This window comes from Schistocerca piceifrons, chromosome 2 (assembly GCF_021461385.2).
Source record: "Schistocerca piceifrons isolate TAMUIC-IGC-003096 chromosome 2, iqSchPice1.1, whole genome shotgun sequence".
Classification (NCBI taxonomy): Eukaryota; Metazoa; Arthropoda; class Insecta; order Orthoptera; family Acrididae; genus Schistocerca; species Schistocerca piceifrons.
In genome coordinates this window covers 120792923-120817771 of record NC_060139.1, presented here as the reverse complement: position 1 = coordinate 120817771, position 24849 = coordinate 120792923, and the positions used below count along the sequence as shown (strand labels likewise).

Here is a 24849-nt window from a genome sequence, read left to right as displayed (position 1 = left end):
TGAGCAAAACAAATTCTCTTTAGCGGGTCATCGTAGACCCTAGCCCTTCGTGTAGAATTGCGTGTTAAAAGGATATAATGGTGACAGGACAGACTGCGCTTACTTATCAGAGCAAGTATACGACACGTGGCAATGTTGGACAATAGTACAGGATAGTATTAAAAAAAGTGCTTTCATCATAAACCACACAGTCTTCTCTGGAATTTTCCCAGCAGTGCAACAACTTTTACTCTAACAACCACAAGTGAACTATAGCCACTTTAGCGCCATTTTCCGTAGACTAAGCTCAAATGACACAAGAGCCAGCAGGTGCATCGAGATATCGTAGCGCCCTAGCTAGCACAAAAGGTAAATTTATTTCCTCGCGTACGTTCGATGATGGAATTGCAAATAGTCTTTGTCAAACTGCTATTCACGTACCATTGATTCAGAAATGACACTCAAAATGAAGATGAAATGTGAAAGGGAGTTCAGGCGATTGCTACAGTAGTTCTTCGGGCAATCGGTACCTCCTTAATATGGTAAAGAGGCGAACATTTTTTCACGTCTCATTCCTTCGTTAATACTGTAGCATTAAAAACAGAAATACCGCACTTGTATAATGTACGCGCCTCTCCTTCAAATTTACTTAAACGTTCGCGTGAAAGCTTATCGTTTGAGATATGAGAATTAAACATCTGGTTTATTCAAATAACAATTCAGGCCGTGATTAGATTTCAGTACTATAACAGCATATACAAGGGGTTCTATTGCCACTGTTTCCCGCAACTTCATTTCAGTCATGCCCGTCGGGAAATAGAATGAGGAAGGGAGAGTGACCTAACTGCGAAGGAATCTACCTTCCGTTAGATAAGACGAAACAGTTAAAAGCTTTCAACAAGATCTCGAACTCGGGTGATTTCACTAATGCCGTCTAAACTAAGAGTGCCCTTGTCTAATGGATGCAAGTATTAAACCTAATGCTGCTATAATACAAAAACCTGTTATAATGGTTGTATACGTCACTACATGTTTAACCTATATCCGAAAGTCACCATACTAGCAAACAGCAGAAAACTTTGGACAAAATTTCCACTTGGTGAAATGTATGGCACCTCTCATTAAGTGAGGATAAGCATAGGATAATGCCTATCACAAGCGCTGGGGAGTATCACACAAAATATTATTAGGGTAGACGAATTGAAAACTTAGATTTGTTGAAAGGGTTCTAGGAACATGCAACACATCTGTAAAGGAAAGGTCATGCAAGTCGATAGTGTGACCAATTTTAGAGTATTGTTCCAGTGTTCCTGACAGACATGGCACGAATTCAAAGGCTAGCTGCTGGTATGGTCCATACGAAAGTGTAACAGTAACGTTGGGGGACCTTCAACGGGAATAGTTGGTACAAATGATGGCGTAGTTCTCGCGAAACCTTGTTGGGTTAATTCAGCGAACCTGTATTCAAAGAAAACTGTTCGACCACTATATTGCCACTATAGTCGTATACTTCGCGGAGCGATCACGAGAATCAGATGAGAGAGATCAGGGCGCATGTACAGGCGTATAGACGGTCATTTTTCCATTGGGTACGATGTGTTCTCCATTATGCACTGCATAGCGACTTGCAGAGTATATATGTAGTAAATTTATTACTTAACAGCGACTCGTTTGGAACTCTGCTTCACCGTCAGGTGGCTAGCTTGGTTTCTAGACCTGCCACGATGCTCTGGAAAATTGCTGCTCTTTCGGTAGCAAGGCAGCGTAAGAGGCTCTGGACAACTCGAAATCTTCTGTTTTTCCACTGATCATAATCTATGGAATTTTCCCTTTCCAATGATATACAATACTTACAAATTATTTTTCAGAATTAAATTCAGTCGTCAGTTGCTAATATATTTCAATTATACCTTATCGGTTTCGGCAAATTACTTTTGACTGAATTCCATTCTGAAAGATATATACTACATTTGCTGAAAACTACAGCTATGAATAAAACAATATACATGATTGCCCTGTTTTTCTGGTTTGTTCATACATTTAAACAAAACACCGTGTGGGTGTGACCATGTACAACTGACAATTCTCAGAATGAAAGTTGATTTTTTGAATCCCCCTCCCCTCTGAGGGCAATTATTTAGGAGATAGGGATTCAAAAGCTTTCAAAGCAGTTGATGAAGAGAAGCCATATGGAGAAAATGTAACTATCACTAAGCACGAGTGCATAGAATATGTACACAATCAAATGTGTGCGAGGTTGAGACGACTGAAAACTGCGTAACAGGGAAAGGAATTGGGAGGTGGCAGGCGATCAAATGGGAAGAACAGACTCCCAGAATCTTTCATAGAAAGAATTTAAAATAATTATGGAGTCGCCATCAGGCAAAACGATAGTAGCGTAGAAGATGTGAGAAAAGCTATATGAACATCTCTCTACGGCGGACAATAAACCCATTCAGTGTCTATGCCCTCCAGAGTGTGATTCATGGTTAAAATACATCAGAGCACTGCAAAATGGTGAGAAATTAATTAACAAACCGACTATTCATTTCGCAAGTGGAGATACTGAAAGAAACTTTCACAGATTTGTTAGATGTAAATCTACTGAAGAAATGTCTTCATGGCCGCACCACAAATCCTGACGACCCCATCAACGGTGTAATCTGGGTGAGAATTCCCAAGATAGTGTTTGTGGCAAACAGCACAGACCTTTTGGTGTGTGTGATGCAGTGGCAACGGTCAGTGAGGAGTATGTTGCAAGGTGTGAAGCCCTGAAAAGACTGCTTCAAACTTGTCATTTCAGAGCAAAACCATTGTTAAATTTAGATAAAGAAAGGAAGACTTAAGGTATCAGAGACAGCTACTAGAGACCTTGAATCAAGGGCAAGACAACGCAGATAAGCAGGAAAAGAGACATTGCAGAATGAGATGGCTAAGGATGCAGACAACCCATCTTATGTAACTGGGATGCACTGACAACTTCAATGGCTGTTTCCCATAAGTTTTACTTATTAAGAATAAAGCGTACTTTCTCTTAGCTTCTACTATAGTCGAAACCAGCTAGCAGCGCTGTGGCCAGCTTTTAACTAGAAAGCGCCAACGGCTGCAGGCAGAAACAGTAGCCGTCTACGGAGCTGTGACAATCCTGAGACGTTGCTATACACCGCTTTACGTTACTGGTTGAAGCAGGCCCGCGACCAGCCCGCTGCATCGGTGAGATCAACTTACGCCCGTTTAACACGAGCGACTTTCTGGTCAAAATCGGCAACTCAAAATTACGTGTACTTTTCGTGCCTGCATGTACATCAGAAACCAACTACGACGTGTGTCTATGACATCAATGATATAGAGATTGTGCCTAGTAGGGACTTTTCAATTTCTGATTGTATGCTGCGCACAGCGCATGTGCACAAACAAGGGACTTTCGCGGTGTCTGCTAAAACCTACAATTATATTCTGGTCGAGCTCAACCCTATTATGTGAAATGTTCTTTGGTATTTCCTTAATATCTACTGTGTTGTTCGCTTAGTTCTCGTGGCACTTTAAAAAGTTACAAAAGGTACCGATGTTTTTTCCTAGTGGTGTTCTCTTAGAAGTAAGACGTAACATCTAACACCAAAGATATATTTACGTACTACAGAGAAAAAGCCTACACTATGCAGAAAATAGAACGTAAGTAGATGAAGTGTTTTAATGAAAATTATTTCAACCGTGAAAAGATTAGTGTTATCTGACGAGAAAAATAATTTTCTGTGTTACCTGGCACTCGGCAAGAAAACAAGATATAAAGGATAAAGTAAAAAGACGCTATTTACTGCGTTGTGGATATCGCTTGATGTGTGTGAACTTTGCAAATATATATTTTCTAGAGCAATCAAATATATACTGGTATGTTCTGAAATGTTTGGTTGACACTTTTCCTATTCTTTCAGTTCTTAGGAGTGTAAAGAATTTATTTCCCGACCTTTGATAAGAACTTCCAGTACGAATTCTGCTGCTGATAGTGATAAACTCTTGTCATTGCTTGTTCCAATATTTTGCTACTATATTTCTATTTTTTCATACGAATGATAGTCCCTCATAATCTCACCTTCACCGTTACGATGCCAAACCACACAGCAGACAGCTCTCACAACAAACGCAATATTTGCGCTGGTGTCTAACCACACGAAACAGACCAGACTCTGTACAGAAATAAGACGGCAGGGGCGCTGCAGTAGTCACTTGTCTCGAGTACTCAACCGAGACAAGAAATTCTATCGTGTGAAAGCGACTTCAAGCCGACTCAACTATAGCTAGAATTTGTTCATAGTCACAGGATATATTCATTGGCGTATTGTGTCTATTTTAACACAGGTGTTTTCTTATTTTATAAATGGTAAAATACTCCCCTCATTCGGATCTCCGGGCGGGTACTACTCAAGAGGACGTCGTTATCAGGAGAAAGAAAACTGGCGTTCTACGGATCGGAGCGTGGAATGTCAGATCCCTTAATTGGGCAGGTAGGTTAGAAAATTTAAAAAGGGAAATGAATAGGTTAAAGTTAGATATAGTGGGAATTAGTGAAGTTCGGTGGCAGGAGGAACAAGACTTTTGGTCAGGTGAATATAGGGTTATAAATACAAAGTACTGGAGGGCAGCGTGGAGGGTAAAAATCGTAGAGGGAGACCAAGAGATGAATACACTAAGCAGATTCAGAAGGATGTAGGTTGCAGTACTACTGGGAGATGAAGAAGCTTGTACAGGATAGAGTAGCATGGAGAGCTGCATCAAACCAGTCTCAGGACTGAAGACCACAACAACAAATCTCGAAGTTAGACCCTAATAAACACACAAAAGTGTAAGCAGATTTTAGTGAATGTCCATTTTTAACAAAAATAATTATCATCTTAAAACTAATCAATACTTTTAGGGAGTCCTCTGTTAAAGTGATTCATCTACATGTACATCTACTCTGCTATTCACAATAAAGTGCCTGGCAGAGGGTTCAATGAACCACCTTCATGCTGTCTCTACAGTTCCACTCTCGAACGGCACGCGGGAAAGACGAGCACTTAAATTTTTCCGTGCGAGCCCTGATTTCTCTTATTTTATCGTGATGATCATTTCTCCCTGTGTAGGTGGGTGCCAACAATGTTTTCGCAATCGGAGGAGAAAACTGGTGATTGAAATTTCATGAGAAGATCCCGTCTCAACGAAAAACGCCTTTGTTTTAATGATTGCCATTTCAATTCACATATCATATCTGTGGCACTATCTCCCATATTTCGCGATAATACAAAACGAGCTGCCCTTCTTTGTACTTTTTCGATGTCATCCGTCAGACCCACCTGATGCGGATCCCACAACGCACAGCAACACTCCAGAATAGGGTGGACAAGCGTAATGTAAGCAGTCTCTTTGGTAGGCCTGTTGCACCTTCTAAGTGTTCTGCCATTGAATCGCAGTCTTTGGTTTGCTCTACCCACAATATTATCTGTGATCGTTAAAATGTTTAACCTACAAGTCATATGTTTTTCAATTTATTATTCCCAAAAATTGGAGAAAAGCAAAATCTCTGAATGATGTCTTGATTACAAAAAGTTTTGTGCAGCAGCACAAATGGAAGTACCAACGGCAAAGGGGTCGTGGAGCGGTGTTTTTAGTGGCTTGGCCGCGCTGTGCTGCGGCAGGCTAGGCGGGAGCTACTCGGCTGAGTCAGCGCAGCGTGCGGGCGTGTACCGTTAGCCCGCACTGCGCCGCGCCGCGCCGGCCCCTCGGGCAGAAAGGATGGAGGATGCTGGGCGATGAAATGCCGCGCGCCGCTGCGCCTCGCAGCACGCGAACCAGGCCACAGGGCACGCGCCGAATCAGTCATCGCTCGTTACGTTATCTCCCCGGATCACTAATCAAAGAAGCAGAAGTAGTGAGTACTACATGAGGAGCTTTAAAGACTGTGTCTTCACTAAAAAGCACCTCATTTCTAGAACAGGAGCTGCAATCGTTTAATTCGGGCACCAAATGTTTTAGCGTACGGCACAAGAATTTTGAACGAACTTATTTCAAATCCTCCTTCAATACGAACTGTACTACAGTCCCATTAAAATTACTTTACAGTGGCCACACCACGCGTTGGAGCTGCTTTCCTCCAATCAGAGCGCTCAATGTCACGCCCGAATCGTTCGCCGTTGCCAAACTGCCACAACAGTTTGTTCACTTCCAATTCCTTGTACGGATTTCTTTCTTGATGTGTTTACATCGCGAATCCTGGGTCTAGCCCTCTATCACACATGAAACCACAGCAACACACACACACACACACACATACACACACACACACACACACACACACACACACAGCGTTTCATACGCAGGTACGCAGCATTAATCAAACACTACTGGATCCTTCCGCAAACGATGCGATCAGCGTGATTTAATACAGTTATGAAAATCAGAGCGATCGACTTACATTAGATAAACTTCAAATGGCATTGCGTAAAGCTGAATTTTGAAGGCTGTCAATTAATCGTTGCGACTTTGAATCCAATGTCATAAACACAACAACGCTCTGAAGTGCAATGGCATGGCATAGCGTAGCGGTTAGCGTATAAACCTGAAGTGTGGAATGTAGAAGGTTCGAATGTCGTCACATGCAGCGAAGCTTCTAGTTTTTCTAAATCCAATCAAAACACTTATTTTTATTCATTTAACTGGCTTAAATGTAATTTTTTATTTCTAATACTTTACCGCCTCATTTTCACCATAGAGTTGACTTTATTTCCTTATAATTTTCCTTCCTATATTTATCTTCTCGTTTGGAATCGGCTTGTGTCGCCTATGATCTGCAACCACACTGAGGATTGTTTCAGGTAACCAATGACAGCGAGCATTACAGTTCACTTTTACTGTTTAAACTAACATTTTGCTGCGACAGATGGCTTTGCAAACAAATATATTATGACTTTGTTCTGTTTTGAGTTCACTCGTAGAGGTTAGCCTTAAGCGCCGCGAAGAAAGCGATTGTGATCGCCGTTTTCTCTGATACATTTCACATCACTAGGTTATGCTTAAGTCAGGACGTTAAGTTTCAATTCAGGGCTACAAAACCCCTCGCCTGCTGCAGTTAGGCCATTGGTCACTTAAAATCAGCTGTCGGCAGAACATCTCTCATTTCTGTCGTATCTCGCAGCAGCCGATTGCAATTTTGCTCCGCGGTACACATTAACAGCATCTGTGAAGCGATCCGTCGTGTTTGTAAGTCGCCTATAACCGAGCTGCAGCCGCCAGACTATAGTTAACTATTCTATTCCTACTATTAACTTCTTCGATATCAAAACACATTTGCAGACAGCCGTGAGTTACTTGAAAGGTTCCACGCTACCAGCAGACAGACACCGTAAATATATATACAGAGCATTTGAAAATGAATATGGCGACTACAAACGTCTATACTTACTATGCATAGCGATACATGATAAGAAGCATTGAGAATATAAAAGGAGGTTCAAATTTTACTTGCATAATTCATGTGTTCTCTATGGCTACCCATGGCTACAAGGAGTACATCGAAGTGATTATACATTCCTCGGGATACATTCTAAAGTGTATGTGGCGTCACCGACGCGACAGCAATAAAAACGTGCCACTGGAGTTCTGGAACTGTTTCCGGTATAGGAGACACATGCATAAGATCTTTCAAATAACCTCATAAAAAGAATACATGGGTGCCATTTCCAGACGTCTAGAGGGCACGTCTATAGTACTACCGCTACAAAGGTGAAGACGACGGTTTTAAAATGTGTGAACCTCCATGTGTGAGCGGTCGCATGCGAGTAAAGGGGCAGTCGCTCTGTCGAAAATTTGCCCTTTCTTTTTCAATCTCGATCGCTACGCATTATAATGGTACAACTGTTTGTAGTAGTTATACTCATTTTATTTGTCCAGTATTATAGCAAAATCTTTTCCAAAGCCTTAAACACTTTTCATCATATGTCAAAGCTGCCACCTGCAGAGAGATGTAGCTACAGATAATATTAAATTTGAGGCATTACCTTTGACCACGGACAACGCAGTGGCCGACGACCTTCACTTAACGACCGAAAGCAGCGGCGTTTGAGTAGGGTTGTCAATTCTAACAGACAAGCAACACTGTGTGATATACACGTAATAATCGATGTGGGACGTACGTACCTGTTAGAATAGTGCGGCGAAATTTGGCGTTAATGGGCTATGGTAGCAGACAACTGACGCGAGTGCTTTGCTAACAATACATCGCCTACAGCGCCTCTCTTGGGCTCGTGCCATATTGGTTGCACTCTGGACGGTTGGAAAACAGATGAGTCGTGATTTCAGTTGGTAAGCGCTGATGCTAAAAGGTCCGAGTGTGGTGCAGACTCCATGAAGCCATGGATCCAACTTAGCAACAAAGCATTGTGCAAGCTGGTAGTGGATCCATAATGGCGTGCGCTGTGCTTATATGGAATGGACTGGGACCTCTGGTCCAACTGAACCGATCATTGACGGTAAATAGTTATGCTCGGCTACTTGGAGGCCATTTGCAGCCGTTCATAGACTTCATGTTCCCAAACAACGATGTCATGTCACGGGGCCAAAACAGTTTGCGATTGGTTTGAGGAACATTCCAGACAATTGTAGCGAATGATTTGCCCTACCAGTTTGCCCGACTGAATCAATCGAGAGATCAGTTCGTGCACAAAATCCTGCACCGGCAACACTTTCGCAGTTATGGATGGCTATAGAGGCAGCAGGGCTCAATACTTCTGCAGAAGACTTGTTTAGTATATGCCTCGTAGAGTTGCTGTGCTATGCCGGGGAAAGAAGGATCGACATAGTATAAGGTGGTATCCTATGACATTTGTCACCTCACTGTAAGCAGAATAATTCAAATTATTAGCAGGACAATGGGGAACTGCTGTTTGTTTTCGAAAGAGCTGGCATACGATCTTATACTTAAACACTTCTGAAATGTATCCCAACATTTCAGATCGAACGAGCAGATAACGACGACGACGGTATGAAGAAGTTAGAAATATGAGGGACACTTTTCTCTCATTATAAATCTACAACAACAAACGGACTGTATTCTAGGCTGCGCACTTAATATATCCGCAGGATTGCTACGTGCAAAATTCTTGTAAACAAGGACGTGTTTACGTACAAAGTAACACCAGAGGAACTGTGTAATCCACACTGTCGATGTCAGAAGCATGGAGGAAATCTAGTACATGGAAGATTATCTCGTACAAAGGATACGTAACTGGCCAAGTTTCAGATATCATTTGAACTAGTACTGCCATCAACAAATCAGATCAATGAAGATGTGTTATCTCACACAGTTTCCACTATTTGTAACGTGTGAAATAGAATGGACTAACATCTCTTCTGGTAACCAAATTCCTCTGATCTTATTATTGCCAAGTTACCCGTAGTAATTAAAGCAATCTAAGGCACGGTATTTCCTTTTACGTTCAAGGAAATGCTGCTGTGTCTGCGATAAATGATATAAAATTCGACTGACGAAATTTTACAGACATCAATATATACGTTGAACAAAACTGGTTTCTATGGCAAATATGACACTAATTCATATTAGGTGGAGGTTTACATTAATTCTAATCATCCCACCTTCTATACGATGCTGCTACATTTCTTTCTTTGTCGTTTCTCCACATAATTAAGCCACGCATGTATTATGTTTTACAGAACAAGAAGGCTCACCCAACGTGACATACCTTTCAATCTCGTGAAACAGACATTTCTGGAACATCTAAATCAGAAGTTATCATATCATTGGTGACCACGGTTTCAGTGTTACTTTTTTGGATCACTTCGTTGATAACGTATTTTTTTGCGTTGAACATTCTTTAATAAATACTTTACAGAGTTCCTACCGCGTCAGAATTGTACGAATCCCACGCTTGAGATTTCACAGAATTCCGACGGGGCAAGAACTCCGTGAGGCATCTATTCACGTTTCGTTATGTCTCTACTCGGCAAATAATTTGCAAAAAGCGATGCTGACAGTACTATCATTAAATGCATTTCGCAATAAAGAACAAAACGTAGGTGGATGTCGAGATCCGAAAGAAGACTGTGGGAGGTATAAATTAATGAGGAAAGACAAGAAAGACAATCAGGCGGAAAGGAAAGATTTCATGTATCGTATAGAAGTACCGACATGGCACTTTCCACATAAAATTGCAAATAACGTGAAGTTTTTCTTAACCATGGAGCTAATTTCAACACTGAAGTACTTAGGCATTATACTGTTATTGGAGGTATGGTCGTACTTTCTGTTACTAGGGTCTGGCATATTCAGTTTAACTTTGCATCTGAACCACGCTGTTATATACTTCTGTTCACTACCTGACAATGTCTGACATAATGAAGCAAAGTTAGTCAGGTAATTTTTGACATAAAGTGTATACAAGGGAACCCTTTCAGCAGTTCGAGATTAACAGGTCACTAAATGCTGAATAAACAAACAACTACAAGATGAAACTCCTGTCCGCAAAGCAGCACCAAAGAAAGCAATCGATTTGTTATGATCGGCTCCTTCGAGTCGCGACCTGAAACCCACTGACGTTGGGAAGAACTGGTTGTTGTCTCGGCTACGGCCAAAATAATTCATCCGAAAACCCTGGAATAAACAGTCACTTTGCTCATGCTACGTCTTCGCCGCACGCATTCGATTCCAGTTGCACTACTGCCGCCTTAGGAAACAACAACGACGGTTACATGGAAGACTTTCTTCCACCCGAAAAATGTATGGATTGGTAGTCTGGCACAAAGTCATGATAAAACATTGTATTAGTTATCTATAAGGTACAGTGTTTTTATCCACTAAATGAATCTAACAATTTATGTGGGTCTACTGCAGATATCGTAACAAATGTTTGGCATTGAAAATGATATATTTCCCTTTTGTTCTTGCGCTAGCAACACACAAACTGTACACCACAACACTGTCAAGTCTTTAATTACCAACTGATACATCGAAACGTCACTGGTTAAACATTACCAGTGGTATTATTACAGACCAAAATACGCACTTCGCACAGAAAGGAATTATTTTTACATTTTCAGAAGTCGACCTGACGATTATCGTCCCACTGTTCGAGTCTTTCTTCATTTCTTGGAAATATTAAACATTAGCGTAGTGAGGCGGCCACCTCCACAACGATTATCGCTACAGTCGACAGCGGAACAACCTAGCATTGAAACTGACTGTCCTTAACAATTAATTAAACCATATTAGTTACGTAAAACGAACCGACAAAGGTAATGCGCAAATGCACAGAGACTTACTGTATTTCTATCCGAAAATTATTAAGCGATTCGCTATGTAATGAGAACATTAAAATCAGTTTACAATAGCATCGCGCACATAACTCGTCACATGTGTCACCGAAAGTTCATTCATTCCACTTTGTGGCAAAAAAACAGAACGGAATTGGCCCCAGGAAACGACATTTCTTAAGAATCAAATTTTAAGTCTAAACTCCACGCTCACATACTGAACGAGACCTTTCATATTTCTCAACGAAACGGCGAAAGGCAGGAGACAATACTGCAATAATCTCTTATATTCCGGCCCCAGAGCAAAACGCGCTAGACGAACAGCTCCGATGCCAACAGACGAGTGGAGAGTCCTCTGTGCTGAGACGGCTGGCGGCATGCACCCGGCGCGTCCCATCTGGGCGGATATCGAGCCGAGCCGGCGGTACCTGTCGCCGAAGAAGATTACGGAAACGCGCCGCGATAGCTAATAACAGACGGCAATCGGAAATCGATTCGCGCGCAGCCCTCTGTTCTGTTCAGAGCGCGTCACGAGAAACGGATATGCTATCATCCGCATTCCTCCTAACCACTAACAGTTAGCATTCATGAAACACTCGTCACATAAACCTCTGTAACTGTCACCCACTCTGTTTCGTATGCTTTCGGTGGTTCTTGACTGATTTCTAAGTTTCCCCTCCAACTACTGTCTTTATATAAAGCTTCAACGTTTACGCTATCCGCCCCATATTTAATTTTACCAGAGGATCTGCACAATCAGTGAATCTCGCTTGGAAAAAATCTCGTACATAAGTTAAAAACTGACTGAAAGTTTTCCATTGGCAGTTATGTTTTACATGAATTCTCCGTTCATGTGGTGCAATCCGTACAATTCATCGGCTGTTACATATCGCTACTAGATCGGTACAATTGTATAACGTTACGTTCTTTGCATGTCCTATACGTTTTATTACATTAAACAGTGAGAATTTCTGCTTTTTCCCTATCTTTCATGGAACATTTATAGATAGTTAGCTCAACATTTTAAGCCCTAGTATAAGTTTCCATAGATCCTGCTTTTCGCCAGAAGCAAAAATCCAAATTTCTTTACTACACATCGTCTGATATGTAGGCACTAACTGCCTATGTTTAGTCAAATTTTAAGTACTAAAGTTGATGGCTTTTCTCGGCTACTGTATTTCTTAGTCATCTACTGTTCCGCGAGAATATGTGTATAGCGTACCACGGCGACTCTACTTCAGTTAACTGAGTTCACAGTTGCAGAGATAATATAGACTTCAATTCGTCCTACTCTCACATCATGTCTTCACGGACGGCCGTTGAAAAAAATCTGCTTTTAAATGAACAGTAAATCCTAAATATTACATGCCAACACTGATGTTGGTTGCATTCTACTTTTGCTCTTAACTAATTTAATCGTGGGATGGGTGTAAAAGGATGCGTATGAGATTCACACAACTCTGAAAAATACTACTTTGTAGTTCCAAGAAACCTGCAATAAAACTTTTTAGTTACATATCAAGATTTCATAAAGTGTATTGTTGCTGGGTAAACAGCACCAATTTTGCCATCTGTCATTTATTTCCCTTTTCCCAAAAAGTTTGTGTGTTTCAGGGAATTTACAGATAGTAAAATTCAAGGTTTTCACGGGGAAGTATATGTTCTACGACATTTCGGGATTGCAGCCGGACGTCGTAAACTTCACGCCACGACATTGCAATTGGACACCTGCCAGGTATCTGCAGGTGAGCCATCGAAGACTGACGACGATGTCTTCCACTCCGCCTTACGCAGCGCGCTGATAGTATTGCCGCGCTTGCGTCAGAGTCACAGTGACTGAAGGACCACACGGCCCAGTGGCAGCCTCCTCAATGGTTGAACTGCAAGAATCAGCTGTCTACGGCGTTACATCTGAGTATTCTGGCGTCTTCGTCTGGAGCAAATCTCGGAGATGACGGGATTGCACCCATTATCCAGCACATAGCCGCTATCAAGCGATGCGTATTTCAACGGATTCTTTTATAATTGAGTCCCAAAATGATGTTGCTGTGGCCAGAATTAATGTTTTGTCATACTCCGTTGAATGTCCGTTGGAGATGCCATGTTCCGGAACTGCAAACTTGCTGGGTCTCAGAAGGAGAGTGCAACGTTTATGCTCTGTGCGACGTTCTTTCACTTTGCGTACTGTCTGTCCGGCATCGGCCATACCACACTGGCAAGGTACTTTGTAAATTCCCACCTCCCGCAATAACAAGTTATCCTTAACCGATCCCAGCAGGTCGGAAATTTTAGATGGTTGGCGGAAAATCTCTTTCGCCTGAAAATTACTAAGGATTCTTCCTATTTTGAAGCAAATATTTCGAACGAAGAGAAGAAAATCTAGGGACTCTGCTGCCGCGTTCTTCTCTTTATCCAATACCGCGTTCTTGGTTTTAGCTGAGAATGCCCTGTTAATTTGTCCTTAAATGTGCAAGCTCTTTTGGTAAACTAACTGGATCCTGTACTGTATGGGCCCCATGTACATGAGTTTTTTAAGTACACTCATGGTTTGGGATGGTTGATGGCAACTTTGAGAGTCCAGGTACAAATCACTGTGAATGGGCTTAACGGTAAACAGAATGTCCCTGAGAGCCATCACTGTTCCGTCTAAACAAAACATCCAGGTATGGGAGACAACAATCTTTCTCTAATTCCATAGTAAATCGGATGTTCTCATGAATGGAGTTAAGATGATGTAGAAACTCCATTAACTTACCTTCTCCGTGGGGCCACACTATGAAAGTATCATCAAGTACCGCCAAAAAACAGTTGGTTTAAGAACCGCTGATTCACGTGCTCTTTCCTCAAAATCCTCCACAAAATAGTTAGCCACCAAGGGAGACAAGGGGCTTCCCATGGCAACGCCGTCAGTCTGTTCAGATTATTCTGTGTTAAACATAAAACAGGGTGGCGGAAGAGCGTGCCGAAACAAATCAGTGATGTCCGACTGAAACTGTTTACCAATTAGTGCCCGGGAATCAGCAAGAGGTGCCTTGTAAAAAGACATAGTACATCAAAACTCACTAGAAGATCCGAACTACTCAGGTGGAGAGCGCCAGTCTGTTGATAAAATCAGCAGAGCTTCGTGTATGATCTCGACATTTGATAACCATTGGTCTCAGCAAGAGAGCAAGATGTTTGCCTAAATCGTATGTGGGGGTGTCACTATTACTCACTATAGGTGATCACGAAAGGCCTTCTTTGTGCACTTTAGAAAAACCATACAGTCGTGGTGGTGCGCTGCATTGTGATCTTAAGTTCTTGATGGTCTCCTGGAGGTAACGAGGAAGAATTCAAGAGTACCGAGCGAGGCGTCGCAGAGGTTAGCATACAAGACTCGCATTCGGGAGGGCAACGGTTCAATCCGCGTCCAGCCATCCTGATTTAGGATTTCCGTGATTTCCCTCATCCGCTCCAGGAAAATGCTGGGGTGGTTCGTTTGAAAGGGCACGGCCGACGTCCTTTCTCGTCCTTCCCTAATCCGATGAGACCGATGACCTCGCTGTTTGGTCTCTTCCCCCCAAAACAATCCAGCCCAATTCAGGAGTGTACACGTCTTCCGTTGCACACGGACTGTAGGGTCGTTATCCATCTTCATGTACATAGTATAAGTAGGCCATACATCTTCTCCAAATATAAACTGTGAGGTAACATAGCAGTTGAGATGCCTTTATCAGCCTGCAGCACCACTATGTCCGGAGACACTCGGAGATTTCGTAGTAAAGCCCTTTCCTTCAGAGATTATATTACTGGGGTGAGGATGGGATTAAAAAGAGAGCGCCAAGTTTCCCTGCTTATTTCTTCGGCAGCATCCATAGGAAGGTGCTATACAGCTACTTCAGCTCCACTCAAAAAACGTAGAGAGGAATCGCACTTGCTGTAGGTGCAAAAGTAGAATTCAACCAACACAGGTACCTCTTGCTGATTCCTCGGCACTAACTGGTAAACAGTTACAGTCGGACATCACTGCTTTTCAATTAGAGAAAGATGGTTTTCTCCCATTCCTGGATGTTTTGGATAGACAGAACACTGATGGCTCTCTGGGACATTCAGTTTACCGTAAGCCCATTCACAGTGATTTGTACCTGCATTCTTCAAGTTGCCATCAACCATCCCAAACTATGAGTGTGCTTATAACACTTGTACAGAGGGCCTATACAGTACAGGATGCAGACAGTTTGCCTACAGAGCTTGCACATTTAAGGACAGTTTTCACAGACAATGGATACTAGACCCGACAAATTAACAGGGCATTCTCAGCTAAAACCAAGAACGCGGTATTCGATTACGAGAAGAACACGGCAGCAGAGTCCCTAACTTTTCTTCTCTTCGTTCGAAAGATTTCCTACAAAATAGCAAGATAAATAGTAATTTTCAGTTGAAAGAGATTTTCCGCCTACCATCTAAGATTTCAGACTTGCTGGAATCAGTGAAGGATAACTTGTTATTGCGGAAGGCGGGAATTTACAAAGTACCTTGCCAGTGTGGTATAGTCTATGTAGGACAAACAACACGCACAATGAAAAAACGTTGCACGAGTCTGCAGTTGTGGAACATTGTATCTCCAACGGAGTATGACAAAACATTAATTCTGGCCACAGCAACTTCTTTTTGGGACTCCATTATAAAAGAATCCGTTGAAATATCCGTCGCGTGACAGCGGCTACATACTGGATAATGGGTCGAATCCCGTCGTCTCCGAGATTTACTCCAGACGAAGGCGCCAGAACATACCGAAGACTGCGGCAAGCGGCAACGCCAAAGACTGCTGATTCTTGCAGTTCCACCAGTGAGGAGGTTGCCGCCGGGCCGTGTGGTCCTTCAGTCACTGTGACTGACGCATGCGAGACAGTACATCAGCGCGCTATATAAGGCAGACCCGAAAACGTCCTCGCCAGTCTTCGATGGCTCACCTGGAGATGTCTGGCACGTGTCCAATTGAAATATCGTGGAGTGAAGTTCATGACGACCGGCTGCAATCTCGAAACCTCTTCGAACAAAATTACAGGCTGTTCACATATCGTCAATTGCTAGATCAGGCAACACTTATGTATGAAAAATAGCTGGTCCACTTTCACAACTGGCGGACGGGATTTACTAGAAATACTAAACTGGCGAAAGAGATTTACTACTATTACTAAGCATACCTTTCGGATATTGATCAGCATATTTACATACAATAAAAATTCTAGTAGAAGTTATGATCAGGGTCAAACTGACGACACTGATACGAATCTTATAACATTAGCACGTACGAAGTACAAGAAAGCAGAAGAAATCGCGTAGTTGCAGATGTTATTAGGAACAATTTTGTAGCACAATACTTAAAAGACGCAAATACATGGATTTATTAAACTTTGTACTCCTACGTCCACATGGCTTAAGTAACCTGATGGAAACAACAATGTCGTTGGAATAATGCAAAGTACTTGTGTAATATATAAATTAAGAACGTACAACAGGGGTTGAACAAAAATATGGAAACACCGCGAGAAATGTGTGTTTTAACACAAACGCCGACGCCAATCAAGCCCGCAGCTTGCGCTGTTGTTTTTTTTACCACGGACGGCATCTGTGCAAAGTCCTGCATACGATTCTAGTGTCGGTCGTAGCCAGAGCCGTGTTCTGTGCACTTGTGAGTGCATTATATCGGAGTTATGCGAATTCGAACGTGGACAAATGTTTGGTGCTCGTCTAGTAGGTGCTTCCGTAACCAAGATAGCCGAAGTGTTTGGTATTTCAAGAACCACAGAATCTAATATATATACCACATACGGGAAAAGCGGAAAGAAAAACGTCACCTGCTAAGTCGCTACACCAGATTCAAGTGTGTGATAAGTTATTTTGAAGCGCAATCACTGGAGGGGATTGTGAAGAAAAAAACGGAGAACAGCTGTGAAAGTAAATGCAGAATTGAATGTCGCAATTGCGAACGCTCTCAGCACCAAACCACGAAAGAGCCCCAAAAGCTGAGAAAGTTGGTATTCCAAAAACACTCGGTGCCGAAGCCATAAAACCTGGTCTATGGAACAATGGAAGATGTCATTTGGTCAGATGAGTCTCGTTTCACACGTTTCCAATTTCCAGTCGAGTTTGCGTGAAACATGGCTGGGGTTCAATGATGATTTTGGCAAACATACTGTGGTATTCCATGGACTCTGCAAAGTCGCATTACTGACAGGGATTATGCGCCAATTCCGGCTGTTCACGTCCATCCCATTTTATAGTGCAGTTCGCATCGTCCAGGACTGGTTTCGTGCGCACGAAGATAAATTGTCGCATCTGGGCTGACCACCACAGTCATCAGATCTCAATATTATTGATCCTTTGTGGTCTACTTTGGAGAGAAGGGTACGTGATCACAAAATGGAGCATGAACTTCACTGACAGATCAGTGTAGCAAATTTTACATAGTTGTCTAAAATCTCAACCAGGCAGGTCAGTTTAGCCAGAAATACTTCAAATTTCATACACTACATGAACTGGCTATGATCATATCGTGAAAAAATCCCATGTTGAACTTACCCGAAGTACTCCATGTAGGGTCGCGCCACATTTGATGGTCGTTTAGCGTCAGAATGCCTTTACTGTCGTCCTTTTGTTCTTCTACTCCCCATAGTTTTTTAGCCGAAGGCGCTATCTGAAACAGAAAAGTAAACATTTACTCAGTAATCCTGTATCCCCCAAATCACGGAAAGCTTCGTGCGTAATGACCTTTCACGATAACAATTACTCCACTATTTTTATACAGTTCTCAGCTAAACATTCCACTGACCTTGTCAATTTCAGAGCTATCTACGCCACAAAAATATCGTGCAAATATAAAAGTCCGCGACGGCTCCGGCAGTAGTGGTTGGTAACCTACAGTGGAGTAAGGTTAACACTATGTGTACACTACATCTACTCGAGGAAAAAACTGATACCTGCAAGTAGCTCAATAACTGGTATTTTCGTGCAGTGTGACTTATGTGGCTACGACGATAGAAGATGTGGAATTAGATAAAAAAAATTACTTTCTACGAATGGTCAATAGCATCTCAGCTCTTTACGGACAAGCATGCGCGTTTATTGATTTCGAAATTACCAGAAGCTTCTAAAAATGGGCCTTATCCTAACCGCATCTGGAATCAGTAAGAATCATAGACTATCAACATAAAATTATGGACCATTATCTCTTCTTAACAAAATTACATAATGAATACAGTAATTGTGCCCTCCCTTTACGTCTATCATTTTCGTTAAGAAAATGATTTGCACTATACCTTCATCGAAACTACTTCTGAAGATATTTTATTCCTGGAAGATTTGCAGCGTTCTCTTTCCTGGCACTTCTTTATTATTTCTTCATTCGATAATTTTAGAATATTTTCGTGCTGTCCTTTAGAAATGCCCGATCTCTATGGACCTTCAACTCATGAAGAATGTAAGTGTTTCAACGTACGTCAATCACTTTCCTATGCGACAAGTCTGATTTGATTATGTGTCACGTACATCTCTTCGATGCTGCTAACGCAAGGAATACAACCAGTGGAAAAAAAACTATCAGCTGTCAAAATTGAAGTAATAGCGGGAAGTACCGAACTGACACCGTGCAAAGTGAATTTTTACGGAGCAATATGCTGAACTGCAGTTGCATAGGGTCGGCCGGCCGCTTTGGCACAAGTAAAATAAAATCAACAAAAAAGGGACAGATAACTATGACCGGTGGCATTATAGTTTGGAATAGCCAGGGAAACTATTTATATTGGTTGCGTCTGCAGTGTACAATTTTTCATTACAGAAAAACCCGCCTTACATGACGAAGAAACAACTGAATGATCATCTACACGCATTTCAGTCGTATACCCTGAGTGTACGGTGGCCACACAAGAATGCATATTCTTTAGAGAGTTATATACTATCCAGCATACAAACTACAATATCTCTCATTCGCTCGTTCGACGGAACGCGGGTTAAGCTGACCCCGGCAGCAGCGAACTATTTAGCCGGACTGCGGTAACTCCGCCTACCCAGGTCTTTCCGCGCTGCTTTTCGTCCTTGGCATTTTGCTTCGGGAATGGCGTTTTTGCCGCTGCCGCTGAGATGTATAAAAGGTACCTAAAGAAGGGAGCAATGACGGTTGAATCACAGCACATAATGTTCGTCAGCAGCAAGTCACAGGAATGTTGCATATTCTCCTAAACCTTTTAATTTTCAACGTGCATTTTTTCTCCGTTCAAGAGAATTCCAATTGTATTTAACAGAAAATTTGTGTCTGCTGCTGTTACACTGAATACGCAGTTTGAGAGAGGCTGGACTAGTTCACCCCAGGATAATTAAAATTTTATTCGACCTGCTGAAGTAAACCCCAGTCCTCTCCTAGTTTCCTTGGAAAGCTGTACTAGAAAAGGTTTCATCAGCGCAGTGCTCCATTCACTGGTATAGTCAACATACGCTGAATTAGAGGATTGTACTTACGTTGTTATACATCACCGATGTGCTTCAGTTTAGTTGAGTCTTTGGCTTCGACCACTTTTAATGTATAAATCATTCTTACAGTTGAAAGTTCCTGGCAGATTAAAACTGTGTGTCGGACCGAGACTCGAATTCGGGACTTTTGCCTTTCGCGGGCAAGTGCTCTACCATCTGAGCTACCCAAGCACGCCTCACGCCCCGTCCTCACAGCTTTACTTCTGCCAGTATCTCGCCTGGAGCACTTGCACGCGAAAGGCAAAAGTCCCGAGTTCGAGTCTCGGTCCAGCACACAGTTTTAATCTGCCAGGAAGTTTCATATCAGCGCACACTCCGCTGCAGAGTGAAAATTTCATTCTTACAGTTAAATGACACAAAGGGTGCATCGGAATAATTTACAGCAAACTAAGTTCATACTAACTGTAAGTCACAATAATACGTTGCACATACGGTGATCAGAATTATTACTACTCTGATAAGTCACTTGAAGTGTTTGCAAACAGGTAGACCAGCGTAGCGAAACGCCTTTGGGTGATATCTTCCAAAATTTTTATACTAATCAAGCCTACCTGTAGTGTAAAAACCATCGCAAGTAAAGCTTTTGGGAAATTAGTTACATCTAGTGGAATGAACAATGCAACGGTTGATTAGAATTGTACCTTTTTTTCAACCGATTATATATAGCACTCAGATTCGACAAAGTTATTTCACCAGATAAAAACGCTAAATTTAGAACACAGCTGTATGCTAGGCTACATTCGCGTAACACACGCATTTCCTAAGAACTTTATTGGTTAAATTGCAAGGGTTATCTGATTTTAAGAATCAAGCGCACATCATCATCATCACCACCATCACCATTACCATTATTGTGTGTGTGTGTGTGGGAGGGGGGGGGGGGGGAGATCAAGGGATTCTTAGTCGATTACAGTACAAAGGGAAAAGGTGTCCTTCAGGTACATCTGTCGCGCTCCTTAACCCGCAGGTAATTGTCTATTTATGGCGACTTTTACTACTTAGAATTGGAAGTTGCAAGAGTATTACTAAAAGACATGAACACTACAGTCGAAAACTTTTTCTTTTTAAGTGCATAATCAGAAGGCACTTACTACGCAAAAGCATAATGAAGATGATATTAACACAAACTTTCTGATGCGTGTAACGCTGGAAAAAATTGTTCTTAAGGGGGAGAGCGTAACATCAGCAAAATTACGACATACTACAAAATATGAATAGGTTGTGGTAGCTGAAACAACTTCTACCTGCCAGGAGCTCTAGCTTGGATTTTCTGTTTACCGTGAGCGGTAGCCTTACCCATTAGGCTAGCTGACTACGACTCTAGATCTGACCCAAACTTTCACCGTCATACGTGTTTCCTCATATTCCTCACTAGCAATTTTAGTTGGTTCTCCACTACGGATTAGGGCGACCAGACTGACGGATGTAACAAAGCACTGCGGCTCATTCTGCCACATGGAATATATACCAATGAAGTTAATTTCACTGACACGGAATAAATGGAATCTCAGAACGTAAATTTAATGAAATGCTGATATACGAAGAGAGGTCTCAATCACATCTGGGGTCACCTTGGCGTACATGTAGGCAGCAATATCTTATTCCACATAGCCATTTCGTCTCTTGTGTTTTCTCCGTAACCTCTTCCTTTCGACCACCGCCATTACGCAGGACACTGCACACGAATCTACACTGTTTTTGCAATGCCTACTTATTATTATGGCACACTATATTGTTAGTATGTGAGGCTGACAACGAGTGTAAACATTCCGTGGCAGCCGGAAGTCCGCCGATTTACACATATCATAAATGGCCACATTACAGTGTGCAATTAGTATATACGTAATATCCGCCATATTTCTATATGTAGAACACTGATACGTGTAGAAATTCTGTGTGCTTGTTGAACGACTACGTTCTACCCACTGAAAAAGTCTTCTGCTTCACCAACACTTTTCATTTGCACGTTCACATGAAATATATCTGCTGCACACACAGTCTGCAAAGAACATATATAATTTGCTGAATTAACGCCCAAGCGTCAACGTGTATATTCATAAGACACGCGCAAAGCGATTACTTGTTTTTAATGACGGAGATCACAAAGTTGTACATGGAAGAGACCAGAGCTGTAGCAGCCCTTCTACGTTTATGTTCTTTGAACTGGAAGAAAATTATACCTCGCGCATATTAAGATCCAAAATTATGTTACCCGGCTCCTTGAGAACATAAGGACAGTGAAGAGAAATGTACGGTGGAGTATACGAAGGCAAGATTTGCCCAACATCCCTGACAATTACATTCGGTTTTAATTTTCCAGTGGCGGTCAACAGCGCAGAAACAACGCGCAAAGTTGTGGCGTCACTAGGTACGCCCAGCACAGACCGGGGATGTCATACACTTATCTTGAACACTCAATAGCCAACACTTCTGGAATCTGAAAACACTATACCAGTTTGCTATACAAAACTCTTTCAAGTGTTATTTTACGTAATACGAATCAGTACAACGGGATACACTTTTAACTACGACGCATGACAAGCGAAAAGTTCAGCGCAATATTCAACATAATGAATTTCGAAGGCAGAAAGTTTATCTATTTGCTCTCATTTCACTTACTGCTGTCCACCGATGCTGAAGAACCCGTTCTCCAATACTATGTTTTCAAAGCTGTATACAATAATTTGTCCTTACAGCAGCTGCAAAAATACCGAACATTAAGGACAAAAATCATATAAAGCGTATGTAACAATAATATACACAAATTTAATATTTACGAAAATGTTACAAGAAAACCGACAAATACGTCATTTCCTTTGTTGCGGAATGCATTCATTAAATAAAATGGCGCAGTAACAGAACTGTGGTACGAATGCATTCATTAAATAAAATGGTGCAGCAACAGAACTGTGGTACGAATGCATTCATTAAATAAAATGGCGCAGCAACAGAACTGTGGTACCTACCGCCAGAAGAGAATGTGGGCATGGTCTACAAAAAAGAAGACCGAGTATTGCAAATGAGACGACTATTATGTATCCATTTTTATACACAGAACCCACATCAAATTCAAACGTGTCAGGAGATGGGTTTCACCAGAATTTCGTCCTCCGTGACACCACTCTCTTCAACGTCACCTTTACTTCCTGGTACGTTATTCCATCTGCTGTCAGCATTCCCTATCTTCTACCTTTGCTTCTTCTCTCTTCTGTTAGCCCGTCAGTGACAGTTACTTAGCAAACTACTTTTTTCCCATTACAATGCGTGAGCCAGGTCGCTACTGTTTACCTGTTACACAGGGTGTTTCAAAATGAGCATCCAATGCCAATCAATCCTTGGGCTTGATTTTAATGTACAAGTAGTACACCGAAGCTTTCATTTACAAAAGAAACGTCCGAGTTTAGAAGGGTATATCTTTTATATACATGTATATTCAAACATGGGGTACTTTTTACAATTTGGTTTAGGATCAAAAAGTTTCAATCATCGTTCACGTGTGTTCAAAACACTAATATCGGGCGAACTTTGAGGCCAATATTGCAACGAGGGATCCGTACGCTTCCTTACCACGGCAGTACCGTATGCGCTACGACGTTCACACCGCGTAGTTTTGACTGAATTGCACCTGTGGAACGCCTTTTATTGCTGTTATTGTGTTAACGCCATCTCGACTCAACGCACACTACGTAACAAATCAGCGATCGAGCCAGCTGCACTATGGAGCCCCTAAAGGCAAACATGGAAACTTACAACTGAAGCAATGGCAAACTGTTTTGATGCGCAAGTTCACTAAGCAGCTCTTATTTTTTATTTTTTATTTACGTAAGGTCGTAAAAAGTTCACTTGAGAAACTTCAACAAACGAAGTTATTACATGCTAGGAATTTCGTGAGTAGATGGATGGGTGGATACGGATTAACGCGCTGAACGGCTAGGTCGGCATCGATTAGAATTTTCGTAGAGGCCACGAGCACACACATTTTGATACTTGTGGGAGTCCCGAGTATTAGGGCAAACGGAAAAGTTCAGAGACGTAATCCTCCTCCCACCGAAAACATTAACTCCACTGGAATCAATACATTTGATTCTGCTAGGTCATAATTTACCCATTACACTGTTTTTGGTTCTAGGGCGTATTGTAGAAGTCTAAAGCGTAGTATCTTCGATGAAAAATTCTCAACCCATTTTTTTTCTTTGTAACACAATGCGAAATCTAAGAAACAGGGTGTAACGGAAGAACTTCAAAACCTTGATGCTTTACTTACGTCATCGGGACGCTTCTGCTGCATGACGACCTTTTTGACGCGCTAATCTTCGTTATTTATTTAATTCATTACGAAATGGATCCCCCAATAACGATGCTTAATAGGTGACCTTTCCCAAATACTGAATTCTGCAGAGATCCTGAGGAAAAAAGAAAGTCACCCAGACCCCACGCGTTTTTCGGCGGCTTTCGTCTTCCTCAGCCCATTACAATAACTGACTACGTCTGTAGCGACAGTGCTTGTCAGACAAATTGTTGCTTATTAATGAATCGTCGACTGAAATATTTGTGTTTTCGGTACGCGCGCAGTCGGGCAACGCTTCAATTGACGCAGCTCATGTTCAAACACGTCCGTGTGCAAGTCTGCACATGCAAATACTACGAGGAGCACGCTGCAGTCAGAATCCACAGTCGTCGTATTCTGCTGCGGTTCTCTCTGCAAGCATAGCTATCAGTAATTCTCCAAAGGATTCACATACGTGAATTTACGACTGAATTCATAGAACCGTATAAACCAAAATTAAGAGCAAATAATATAGTGGATCGTAATAAAAAAATAAGGAGCACGAGAAACTAGTTCCCTAACTTTAAGAAATCTAGCCTAACGCGAAGCATGAAAGGGTTGGAAACAAAATTAACAACCTCCGTAGCGCATACAGAAGGCATTTAAAGGACGTTCAGCAGTCAAAGCGTTCTGAAGAATACAGTACTTCTTACTGTACGTTGTTCTTAACCCTGTTATAGAATTTTCCTCGGTAACAGAAACTTCCAGATCTGAGAGAGTAATGTGTGCAGAAGCAC

The 24849-nt window shown here is 41.9% G+C and overlaps 1 protein-coding gene across 5 annotated transcripts in view; it reads right to left on the bottom strand.

The window, feature by feature from the left end:
- LOC124776586 (pumilio homolog 2) overlaps positions 1–24849 on the bottom strand; it is a 592179-nt gene that overhangs the window by 306597 nt on the left and 260733 nt on the right. For all 5 annotated transcript variants that reach the window (XM_047251637.1, XM_047251640.1, XM_047251639.1 and 2 more), the window contains one exon: positions 17842–17956. In XM_047251637.1, coding sequence (XP_047107593.1) covers positions 17842–17956 — 115 coding nt within the window. The remainder of the gene's footprint in view (positions 1–17841; positions 17957–24849) is intronic.